Source organism: Emys orbicularis, chromosome 19, assembly GCF_028017835.1.
Source record: "Emys orbicularis isolate rEmyOrb1 chromosome 19, rEmyOrb1.hap1, whole genome shotgun sequence".
Lineage (NCBI taxonomy): Eukaryota > Metazoa > Chordata > Testudines > Emydidae > Emys > Emys orbicularis.
The window spans coordinates 24,820,501-24,833,630 of NC_088701.1; the positions used below are offsets into that span (position 1 = coordinate 24,820,501).

The 13,130-nt window shown below is 42.5% G+C and overlaps 1 protein-coding gene across 2 annotated transcripts in view; it reads left to right on the plus strand.

Annotated features, from left to right (window-relative positions):
• The window catches only part of CERS5 (ceramide synthase 5), a 39,745-nt gene that overhangs the window by 6,239 nt on the left and 20,376 nt on the right, over nucleotides 1-13,130 (plus strand). For both annotated transcript variants that reach the window (XM_065419370.1, XM_065419369.1), the window contains exon 2: nucleotides 10,934-11,039. In XM_065419370.1, the coding sequence (XP_065275442.1) occupies nucleotides 10,934-11,039 (106 nt within the window). The remainder of the gene's footprint in view (nucleotides 1-10,933; nucleotides 11,040-13,130) is intronic.

The window sequence follows — 13,130 nt, forward strand, 5'->3', positions numbered from 1 at the left end:
TGTACAGCCAAGTGCAGGTCAGATTTTATGCATAGGTGACACAGAAGGGGGGTGTTTGGCATTGTTTCCCAAAGGGCTTTTACACAGGGAGACAACAGAGGGGCACTAACCAGGTCGCTTTGGTTCTTTCAGTAAATAGTTTGATAGAAGACTGATTTGTGGTAGTTAATTTCTCTGTGCAACAAGGGCAAAACCTTTTATTTATGAAAAGGGCTGTAGAAGGTAACTGACTAGGGTACGAGTCAGTTTCCTTTTGTAGACTTTATATGTAAAGTGCTATGGGTGTTGAGCCTACATAAGTAATCTAGGACATCAAAGAAGGGGGGTGGGTGAAGAAGAGAAGCGGAAAAATATATAAGAAAATAGAACAAAACAGTAACAGAAAAAGCAACTGTTTTCCCTTCTGTCTCTCCCCCCCCGTTCTCCCTCCATCCTGCCCTCAAAAAAAAAAAAAAAAAAAAAAAAAGGGGGGGGGGGGAGACAAGCATTCCAGAATTCCTTTGCTCTGCCTTCTGAGGCTCCTCTTCTGAAGCATCATGCCATCCAATGCAAAGGACCTGGGGGCACAGTTCCCATCTTAGAGTGCCAGGGCTGGCCCTGGTCAAGTGTCCACACTCAGTAGCAAACAATGACAGGAAATTGTGTGATGGAATGTTCCCTGTTGCAGGGGTCAGGATGGAATCCCTCCTCCTCTTCCCGTGTACAGCACTGAATAACTGGCCCAGGGATATTGGTTTTGGGAAGAAGTGCAGAAGATTATAATTTTCCTTTGAAGCATCAGGTATTAGCTGCTGGCAGAGACAGGGTACCACACTTGATCTAGTACAGGAGCTTCCATGTTAACACTTCTTTCATCATCACCATAACTTCTGGGTTATGTTTCCTGGCTTTGTGGTTCATCTACATCTGAGAGCTTTTCTGTATCTTTAATGAATGTTTTCATACCTCTACCCCACTATAGGTCAGGTTTAGTTTGTATTTTGCAAAAGCATATTGTCAGAGACCCCAGTCATGCTGATGCCTGGCTTGTTTTTCTAAACTTGCTGCCTATTAATTTCATTGGGTGATCCCAGGTCCTTGTGTTGTGAAGGGGTAAACAACACTGCCGTATTCACTTTCTTCACACCATTCATGATCTTATAGCTCTCTATTATATCCCCCCTTAGTAGTCTCTTATTTAAGATGAACAGTTCCAGTCTTTAATCTCTTCTCATGTGGAAATTGTTCCACACTCCCAATAATTTTTTGTTGCCCTTCTCTGTATTTTTCCAATTCTAATGTACCTTTTTTTTGAGATGGGGTGATCAGAACTGCAGTCACTATTCAAGGTATGGGTGTACCATGGCTTTATATAATGGCATTATAATATTTACTGTTTTATCTATCCCTTTTCTAATGGTTCCTAACATTGTTTTTTGACTGCTGCTGCAAATTAAGCAGCTGTTTTCAGAGAATATCCACAATGATTCCAAGAACTCTTTCTTGAGCTAACAGCCAATTCAGACCCTCATCATTAGTATAGTTGGGACTGTGTTTTCCAATGTACATTACTTTGCATTTATCAACCCTTCCCTCCTCTTCCTCCTCCTAGCTCACCACTTTGAACATGTCATAAATGTTCACATTTATCTAATAAAATCCCATTGTGCACATACCACCTTCCAGGCCTTGGGAATTATTAAATCAAATGGCTTCCTTGACACATAATTGGCAGTAACACTGATGACTCAGAGATTGAACTGTATTTGCAGTTCTTTTGCTTTCTGTGGCTTTCTCCTTCCTCCTCTCATTCCCCCATTCTTTCTTCAGTATTATGAGGAAGTGTGGGTTTTCTTCCTTGAATGATTTGTTACAGCAACACACAAGTTTCTCTTCTAACTGAATGTCATCTTGATGCAGAGAGCAGTTTACAAAGAGATCTGTGAAACTTTAAGTTGACTGTAAACAGGGAGGTGTCCCTAGCGAGCTGGGGAGACCTGCAATGTATTCTTCCTATAATTTGCTCATGCTGATTACTTCAGAATGCATGTAAACTCATAGGTGCTTTTTCAGTTCCTCCAGGGAGCTAAGGGGGATCTGCAGTGTGTTCCTGTCTGGCTAAGAAACCTCCCTGGATTTTTGCTTCACATAAGTCAGTGTTGAAAATTAGTGTCTTGTAAATCATTTACATATCTAATACAGTGAGATTATGAAGGAGAGAGTCTGCACAGAGGCTCAGCCTCTTATCTTGAGAGTGCAATTTGGTAATTGGATCCCAACTGCTGAAAGGTGCATCGGTCATAAATTTTATCTAGGGAAAGTTTTTTGTGTGTATGTCTTTTCTTTCAAGCTGGGGTGGGGACTCAGCAGGCAAAATAGAATGCTGCCCTGTGGGAGGTTGGATTTGGGAAGGAGAGCTCTCCAGAGAAGATATTTGTGCTCTTCAGGAGGAAGAAAAGACAGAATGCAGAACACTCAGACTTCCCAACCTCCATTTTGTCTCCATTTTCTGCCTTGGTTGTCCATCAGGCAGACAGGGAAGGTGGTTGTCTGGATATTTTTGGGAGAGTAGAAAGTTAGACTGGGCATTTGGGTAAGAATTGAGTGAACAAAATATATCTCCAATGGGATGAATCACAATGCCTTGTTAATTCTGAGAATGCTGCCCTGGCAGGTTGCAGAGTCGGTAGGACAGCTCATTGAGGTATTTTGACTTGCCATTGACTTTAAAGGGCTATATTGATACCCCCATCTCTCCCATTTCTGGAATCCATAGTACCTGGATTGCCGCTGACTGACCTGACCTAGTCTGCATTCACCTTGCGATATGTCTCCTGTAGCCTTAGGGTATGTCTACACTGCAGTGTAAGCTCAGGGTTAGTAGAACTTGAGTTAGCAGACACTGGGTTTGTTAGCGTTGGGCTTGAGTGTCTATGCTCATTTGTAATCCCAGGTTAGGAGTAGTTGAACTCTGGGTCCCAAACTGGGTGTCCAGTTTATCCCCCTGGGGTCCTAGTGCCCTCCCAATATGTGGTCACTCTAGCCTTTTGTTCGAGGGAAAACTTGACTGTCCAGCAGATGAATATAGCCAGCCTGTGGGATTGTGGAATACTTTTAGTGGACTCCCAGAGCATGAATCTAGTGGGGCTAGGTCTACACTGCAAAGCAACAGGGTTTGAACCCTGGACATCAGTTTGGCTCAGACCTTCCACTCCTGTGGAGTCCTAGGATCTGGATTAGCATGATTTGTGCATAGATGGAAGGAGAGGTTAGGCTTGAGCCTGAGTTCAAATCCTGGGCTTACGTTGCAGTGTTGACATACTCTTAGAGAGAGAGAGAGAGAGAGACAGAATAGTTGTTCAGATACTTTTCCACATGCTGAAACTTCAGGCCCCTGGAATGCTTTTTGCCAGTTTTGGGCAAGTTACTAACATCTAAGTTTCCCTGTCTCTAAAATGGGGTTAACGATACTTGGTATGCTTTGTAATGTACTTTGAAATCCTCTAATGAAAAGTGCTGTTCAAGTTCAAAGTCTGAAGATCACTGCACTTGTGCTCTGCAGTGACCTGTTATTGATGCCATCTCTAGGTGTGGGTTGAGTTTATTGCAGATTGTAGTATGGATCTTGTAATATACAGTTTGCTAGCATTTGTCAACAATAAATGCATTGTACAGAAGTTGACAACCCAATTCACAAGTACAGATTCCTGATATCTGACCTAAAATCTAAGTTGCATTGCTCTCTCCATAGTGAGAGTTGATTGCGTATTAGATATATTGCTTTTGTGTTCAGCCTTCAAAGCAATCATGCTCAAATGAGTGATAAGTAATTCAACTCAGGGAATGTTCTGTGGATTGTAAGCAGACAGGAGTTCTTTGGGAATGGCGGGCAGGAGGACCAGGGGCATTTCTAAAACATTTGGTCTTGATCTTTCACCCAGTCCACATGATGATGATGATGATTTTACTTAAGTTTCCTCCACTTAATACCTTACAGCTGTGCAGCAGAATTAACAACACAATTAGTACACACAAACAGAGAAACACCTCCATTAAAACTCAAATAATCAGTTGACTGGACCTGTAAATGGTGAGAGGAAAAATAACAAATATGGGACAAACAATAGTTAAATTAAAAATCAATGTTTGTAGTAGAGCATCATCTTGAGGTATTTAAGAGTGGAAAGTTGGACTGAGACAGGTCTCAGAGGGGGTGGGTGGGAAAGTCCCACATCCACCATAGCAAAGGTGCATCTGCCTGCCAACCTGAGATGCAATGGCGAGAAAAGTGAAATGCTGGCCTCTCAAGAGTGACTAGTGATTTTGGGTGTCCAACCTGAGGTGCCTTAAAAGAATTTCAGAAAGTGCTGAGCTCCTGCCCTCTAATCAGCTGCCTTAAAGGTGTCTCAAGATGCGTGCACAAAATCACTAGTTTCTCTTAAAAAAAATCTTGGCCGTTATTTGACCCCCTGGATCAAGATTCCAGGAGAAAGTCTTTAATGTATCTGAGGCCTATAAAGTTCAGGGCTGTAAAAATGACACAAAAAGAAAACAAGTGTCAAATTACAATCATTCTCTCCACCTTTATAGGCACCTATTGTAAAGAATGCAGGCCCAGTATTGCTTAAACTAATGAGCAGACATGTTGCTACCTTTTGAGCAAGCTGCAGGTGATGGAGGTTCCTTGCTGAGAGTTGCAGTAATCATCTTGAAGCTACATGCTGCTGTTACAAGGTTGTAATGGGATATAGTGCTAAGGTTGTGCAAATTGTGAATCTGAAAATCCACTCTTGGCGCCCAGGGAACATTCTAAAGTGACATCAAGATTTTTGAGCTTGCTCCCACAGAGTCCCCTTAAGTGGGAACGTACGAGGATGTTCTCTTTACCTCGACAACCTCTACCCAGTAGCAAGACTGGTTTTCTCAGGGTTGAGAGAAACTTATCCAACTGGCAAAACAGAGACCGTACTTGGAGCCATAGATCAAGAAAAATATAACTGCCTGCGGATAATATTTATTCTACTTTTAATTATGGTTACGCATCAAATATGCCCACCCTGGACAGGAAATTGCTAGCAATAACCATGTTGGAAGACGGTTGTCGGTCGCAGTTCTGGTTGAAAACACTGTTGCTAGCAGAGTTAGTATAGTATAGACAGAGCCCAAATACACTCTCTTAAAAGTGATGATGAATTCCACAGCTGTCACTGAGTTTCCCATCTGTTTCTTAGGCTTTGTCTACACTACCTCGCTTTTAGCGACACGGCTGTGCTGCCATAGCGATGCTGCTAAAAGGCGCACAATGTAGCTGCTGTTTGTCAGCAGGAGAAAGCTCTCCTGCAGACAAAGTCCACCACCACCCCACGAGTGGCAGCGGCTTTGTCGGCAGGAGAGTGCTGCTGCCAACAAAGTGCTGTTCACACCGGCACTTTTCGTTGGTAACACTTTTGTCGTTCAGGGGGGATGATTTTTAACACCCCTGAACGACAAAAGTTTTGCTGACAAAGTTCCGGTGTAGACAAAGCCTTAGACACAGCCTGCCTCTACTGCTGTGTGTACCCCATTTGCTTGTGTTGCTTCTCATCCATGTGCGTTTTGCTATGCACCCAGCATTCCTTTATTGCTGCTATGTACGTTTTCTGTGTGCTTGTCTGTGCAAGCCAACGTCTGTTACATTCATAGCCTGGAGCAACCTTTTATTACTTCTAAATAATCATCTTACCTTTTGATATTTTTTTTTAAATCAGCTGTGTTTTCCCTAGGCCATTTGGAAAAAAAAATTACCTTTGTTTTCAAAGAATTCAACTATCCAGGAATATCCTGGTATGAAGTTTTGGGAACAAAAGAATAACATGGCTGTCAGCTTAAAGTTATCACCATCAAAACAATAATTTTTATCCCTTATCTATCCCATCTTTCTATTAAGAGGTAGTTAGTAATTTAACAGTTTGATTTCTCTGCCCCCCCCCAATGCATCAGATCGAGATTTAAAATAATAATAATAATTCCACGACAGTGACAGTGGTGAAAATATTTGAGACCCATGTAAGATTGAAACCAATATTTGTCTCCACTTATTTGAGCCCACCTACCCACCTTACTGTTTTCTCCTTTAAAAAGAAATACTCTGAATTTAAAAAAAAAAAAAAAAAATCCTAACCTAACCAAATGTATATGTTGATAGACAATAAACTGAGGAGGAGTCAAGATCTTTAACCTTAGCTTTGGCTTAGTTCTAATCAAAGATCTGCAGGTAACATACCACAAAATGAAATAAAAACACTTGAGATCTTAAGGTTCCATGTATAGGCTATATAGCCACAGTTGTAACTAGCTCGTTATTTGTCTAACATCTCCTCATCGCACTGAAGAGGACAGCTGAGGACGATCAGATCAGAAGGTTGGTATGTTCCAGCAAGAACCATTGTTTTTCCATAAGAATTTGATATAGATCGTGACTGCTCTGCTGGAGCCATTCTAAATTGGGCAAATGCAAATGGCATGTATTGGCCCTAATGCAGCTGTTGCTGTTTGTTTTGTTCCATCCTAGAATACTCAAGGAGCTGACTGAGGGGATATTTGAGTCATTAGCAATTGTCTTTGAAAAGTCATGGAAGACAGGAGACATTCCAGAAGCCTGGAAAAGGGCAAATCTAGTGCCTATCTATAAAAAGGGAAATAAGGACAACCCCGGGAATTACAGGCCAGTCAGTTCTGTACCTGGAAAGATAATGGAGCAAATAATTAAGCAATCAATTTGCAAACACCAAGAAGATAATAAGGTGATAAGTAACAGTCAGCTTGGATTTGTCAAGAACAAATTGTGTCAAACCAACCTGATAGCTTTCTTTGACAGGGTAACAAGCCTTGTGGATAGGGGGGAAGCGGCAGATGTGGTATATCTTGACTTTAGTAAGGCTTTCGATACTGTCTCGCATGACCTTCTCATAAACAAACTAGGGAAATACAACCTAGATGGAGCTACTATAAGGTGGGTGCATAACGGGTTGGAAGATCTTTTCCAGAGAGTAGTTATCAGTAGTTCACAGTCATGCTGGAAGGGCATAACGAGTGAGGTCCCACAGGGATCGGTTCTGGGTCACCGAAGTATCCACAGTGACCTTTCCAGTGGAGGTGCGGTCACCACTGAGTATCACGTCCAGTTCTTTGTAGAACCAGCAGCTCGTGGGCGCAGCACTGGAGCGGCGGTTTGCCTCCCATGCCTTGTGGTAGGCGTTCCACAGCTCCTTCACTTTGACGCTGCACTGCAGTGTGTCCCAGTCATGGCCCCTTTCTGTCTGTAGGTATCATAATTCCTATGGCTGGAGCGCAACTGGGATTGGACAGCCTTCTCTCCCCAAATGCTGACAAGGTCCAGCAGCTCGGCATTCTCCAAGCGGGGGATCGCCTGGTGCATGGAGCAGGCATGGGCACCTGGAAAGATGTGCTGAGACCACTGCATGCGTCACTGAGCAAACAGGAAGGGGACTGTCAAAATTCCCAAGGAATTTAAGGAGTTGGTCTCACGGTTGGTCACCTTAGGGCAGGGCAGTAGAGTTCAAACCGATGACTAGAGAGGCAAGAACAGGCATTGTGGGACACCTCCTGGAGGCCAATCGCAGCACTGCAATTGACCAGGATGTCTACAGTGGCACTGCGGCGCTGTAGCCCCGGCGCAGAAAGCTGTATGCCTCTCATTGGGGTGGTTTTTTTTACTGCACAGTTTCTGCGCACTAAGTGGCTTGGCAGTGTGTACAGCTCAGGAGTTGCACTGTGGAAAGCTGCTTTACTGCACAGAAACTTGCCAGTGTAGACAAGGCCCAGGTATTTTCAAAAGTAATGGCACTACAAAGGCTTCAGCACTTAGTTTAGACATTCACACCTATGTGAGCTTTTGTTTTTCAGGCCCTCCTTTGTGAGTGACATACACTGACTAAGGCAATGTCTATGCTATGAGTGCTACAATGGCACTGCAGTGGCACCATAGTGTAGACTCTTCATACAATGATGGAAGGGGTTTTTGCAGCGCTGCACGAATTCCACCTCCCTGAATGGTGGTAACTAGGTCAACAGAAGCATTCTGCAGCAGGGGTAGGTTGGCATGATTTTGCTCAGGGGGTGAAGTTTCCACACCTCTGAGCATCATAGCTATGTCAACCTAACTTCTAAGCATAGACCAGGCCTAATGTTCGTATTTAGTAGCTCAGCTGGTGTCGACAATGATGAGGATTGTAGTGTATGCCAGGGTTTGTCTTCACTGTCATGTTAACTCTAGTTATAATTAGTGTTGCCCCCAACTTGAATCTTATCAACATACAAAAACCCTTAACCTGAGTATGGTGATGCTTTTAACTAGAGTTGGCTGACCCATCGGAGTACAGAGTACAACTTAAGTCAGCACAGCGTGTCATCTGCTAACACAGTCACTGTGCCACTTGAGTTTTATTTAGCAGTGTTGCTGGTCTCACTCGTTATCTACACTTGAGTTAACTCTGCAGTGAAAAGGTACCCTATGGCTTCAACATCACTTAAGAATTTGCCCCATTCAATTAATTTGAATATTTACATTGGTGTTTTTATTGCTCTCTGTTTTTGCTTAGGGTTTTTATTATCTGTTTATCTGGGTAAAAAATAAGCATCGTCATAATCTCTGGACCAGAGGAAATACTGCATTTTAGGCTTTATTTATAAAATAGGGGCAGTGTTTATTAATAGTCAACTCTCCTTAGACTCTGCAGAGACTCTTAGACTGTAGGGAGGGAGCAACCTTTTAGCTCCCATATCTAGAGTTCTTTAATTCAGTGACAATTCTACATACCTCTTCCAGCCAGGAAGCAGCAGAGGCTCAGGGACTGTTTACTTTTTCCTGATGCTTGAGCTGAAAGGGAGAGTCATGAATAACCCCTCTTCCTGTTGTGAAAGCTATTGTTCCATTTACTGTGATAGTTCAGAATCTTCTCCAGATTATCTGCGGAGTTTCAATGCATGTTTTCAAACTGACTTTCTCTAGAGCAGTGTGTGGAGAAGAACGGGAAAGATCATAGAAAATAAAACTGGAAGGGACCTCGAGAAGTCATCAAGTCTAGCCTCTTGCTCTGAGTCAGGATCAAGTAACTCTAGAACCATCCCTGACAAGTGTTTGTCCAACGTGCTCTTAAAAACCTTCAATGATGGGGATTCCACAACCTTCCTTGGAAGCCTATTCCAGAGCTTAACTACCCTTATAGATAGTTAGAAAGCTTTTCCTAATATCTAACCTAAATCTCCCTTTCTGCCGGTTAAGCCCTTTACTTCTCATCTTACCTTCAGTGGAAATGAAGAACAATTGCTTAGTCCTCTTTATAAAAGCCTAACATATTTGAAGACTGTTGTCAGGTCCGCCCTGTTAGAAGTTACCATTTAAGTAATGAAGAAACCCTGTTTTTTGTTTACACTTGGTGACCTGTTGTCATGTGTTAGAAATAAAACCTCTTATCTATCAATAAAACTAAATTATTTTGGTAGATTGGAATCTCCACATTGGACAGGAACAACCTGACATTAATACAGTACTCTTCCCTGTTTATGACAAGCTCTCTCTGGGATTGTTTAAGACTCTTCTCAGTCATCCTTCTTTCCTCTGGAGCAAGACCACCTCTAAACTGGAAATCTTGTCCCTAGAGGGAGGGTGGTATTAAATAGACCAGAACTGAAGTGGATATTAATTGAACCGGGACAATACCCCTGCATGGGGGCGGGAGGGGGGAGAGGAGAGGTTAAATTCAGTAGTGTCTGTAAAGTACTTGGAGGCCTGTGCTGGCAGGCACTATATTGATGCATGCATGTTTTGGTCAGAGTCTACATAATAATATTCTACAAGAATGATGTTCTGAAGGATGCCTTGCTTCTTTGGGCACCAATTGCAGCATCTTCATCTGAAAAAGTAGTGTGTCTGCACTCCTCTTGCAGACCAGAAGGTGCTTTTCAGAGTGTCACAGCAACGGAAAGGAGAGTGCTCAGAGTTGTGAGGGACCTACTCAAGTTTTCAAGATTAACTACATGCCTCTCCCTCTCTTCATGACCTTTTAGGTATATACTTCTACCCCAGACTTTACGAACAACTTCTTCCATTTCTTTCTTCCTATCATTTTCCAGGATTATGTGGCTTCTGTTTTAGAGAGTTATGGATTATTGGGTGTTGGTTTTTAAATGGTGGTGATGTATACCTTTATTCACTGGACTCCAGGCTCTTTACAAACTTTAATTCGAGCCTCACTACATTCATGGCAGGCAGAGCTGGGGAAATGAGGCAGTTTGGCAGAGCTGGGAATAGAAACCAGGTTTCCCAATTCCCAATCCTATGTCTTAACCACAAGGCCATCTTTACCCTCTTCTTCCTTAAGGAGTACTCTCAAATTCTCTAACACTTGTCCCATATGTTACAATTATGTAGCCATTCAGAAGCATTTCATTCTCTAAAATTTAAATAAAAAAACTCTGGTTCAAATAAGTTGTCTGCTCCCTCCATTTCTAGAGGTGCTTCTTCCAGATCGCAGGTGAGAAACATTAGTGAGGAAGCTTGTCCTGCTGCAGCTGCACTAGTTCTGTGAATGTACAGCAAACCTCGGTCTGCAGGGCTCCATCTAGCATCTCTCATAAGCACTAAAACCCTCTGCTGACAAGGATAAAAATGCTATAATACAAACTCACCAAAGAGACTATCCCGTAACCCTCTGCCCCATGTGTTCTCACTGCATTAGTCTGTTCCTTGGCATTGGCAGAAGGAAATCCTGGGGCCAGTGATTATACAGTACCAGCTTGAAAAAGGTTGCATTGGGCAAAAGGGGTGCATCTCTTGAAAAGTGTGTTTGGGGTATTTGGACTATTTGTGACCATTCAGAGCCAAGATAATTTAGTCACAGAGAAGGGGAATTAATTTCTTATTTTAATTGGACTCTTCCTTTTGGACTTTCAGGTTTATTGCCAAACCATGTGCCATAAAGCTTGGCATTCAAGACAATGGACCTCACAGAGCTCAGCCTAATGCAATTCTAGAGAAAGTGTTTACATCCATCACTAAGGTAAGTCACTCTTCAGGTTCTGTGAGAGGTTCAGGCACATAAATGAGAACTGGGCCTCTTTTTTCTTTTGTCGCCTTAGGGAAATACACTTCGCAGCTCACATAACTCTCTGATTGGAATTTGTGTACAAAAAATACCGGTTTCTCTTAGTAACTTTTGCTCCTTGCTTTAGTTCACATATGACTGTGTCCACCTCCTTTCCTGTTTTCTGCAGTGACTTTAGTTCTGTCTGTGCTTGAGCCACAGTATTGCAAGCAGAAGAGTGGTTTGATGTGAACAAAGTGAGAACGTGAGTTCTTTCAGGCCCCTGAATTTCTGTACAGAGTGTAACTCTCAAATTTCCAATATTCACTAAGAGATTCCCCTGTATTTTTCACTCTCTCCTTAGAAGTTACCACTCTCTTCCTTGGGGACCATTCTTGTGCTGGTCTTGCTGGTCAGTCCCACAGATGCCTTCTTCAGATTACTTCTGCAGACTTGGATAGCTTATCACTACAGAAATCTAGTTGTAGAAAGAAAGCAGTTCAATAATAAATGCTAACAGAAGAGTCCCGTTGAGGGATAGACTATTGAATGTTGGCAGTAGATTTTCTTCTGGTTATTCTGTTGCAAAAAAGGCGAACATCATTCTGAGATTGTATTAGCAAGAGAGTTGTAAGCAAGACACGAGAAATAATTCTTCCACTCTACCCTGCGCTGATTAGGCCTCAACTGGAGTACTGTGTCCAGTTTTGTACACCACATTTCAGGAACGATGTGGACAAATTGGAGTGAATCCAGAGAAGAGCAACAAAAATGATTAAAGGTCTAGAACTCATGACCTATGAGGGAAGATTGAAAAAAATAGGTTTGTTTAGCCTGGAAAAGAGAAGACCGAGGGGGGACATAACAGTTTTCAAGTACGTAAAAGGTTGTTACAAGGAGGAGGGAGAAAATTTTTTGTTCTTAACCTCTGAGGATAGGACAAGAAGCAACGGGCTTAAATTGCAGCAAGGGTGGGTTAGGTTGGGCATTAGGAAAAACTTCCTGTCAGCTTGGTTAAGCGCTGGAATAAATTGCCTAGGGAGGTTGTAGAATCTCTATCATTGGAGATTTTTAAGAGCAGGTTAGGCCAACACCTGTCAGGAATGGTCTAGATAATATGTAGTCCTGCCACGAGTGCAGGGGACTGGACTAGATGACCTCTCAAGGTCACTTCCAGTCCTGTGGCTGAGAGGAATCATAGAATCACTCTTTCATTTGAATATCTGCCTGTTATGCTGTTTCACTATTGAATGACTGAATCCTGCAGGTTGTCCATAATTTCTTGAATACTGACTGTTAAACTGATAAAATCACAGACTCCCGTGTAAGGAAATAAAACAGAGACTTCTATATTCAGATGTGGTAACATTGCCAGGTGTTCTGGGAGAGAATCTTCTTAGTGAGTGCAATGGAAGATGTTAAAGTGTCCCCAGTAAAAGCTAGTCTCATTGGAGCTTAACGTGGTCTGTTATGCAGCCTGAGTTGCAGATAAGTAGAAGGAGATTTGTGGTTTGCCAGTGTTAGGGAGGAAGCTCGTGTATCAGTGTCTTTGAAAGTAATGTTGAAAATGAAACACGCACCCAAGAGCGGGGACTGCGCTGTTCAGAACTTAAACAAAACTTCATTTGCCTGGACTACTATAGCTACTTAAATACTATTGGCTTAGATCTGAGGAATCCGCATAGAGGATGACATTGATGTGGAAAAAATTTACCACCTCTTCTGAAACTAGTGTTCTATAAAACAAGCCTTATGACTTTTCCTTTTAGATGAGGGCATCTGCACTCCCAATGCAGAAACATCCTTTCCAGGTAGCCCAAGCCCCTAAAGCCTACATGGAAGAGAAAATGGGTGTGATGGAATTGCGGGAAGGTGGCAGTAGTTCTAGCACTTCACCCTTAGAGCAAAGATTTTTCTGTCATTCAAATTATATTGAACAGTGTGCGGTGGCCCTCTTTGCTAGTTCAACACTCTGCATATCAGTCCGGTTTTGTAGGTAATCGTAAGTTGTGAAACCTGTTTAGCTTCTTTCGGTTGTAGCAGTTCCCTGGCAGAGCTTATTAAAAG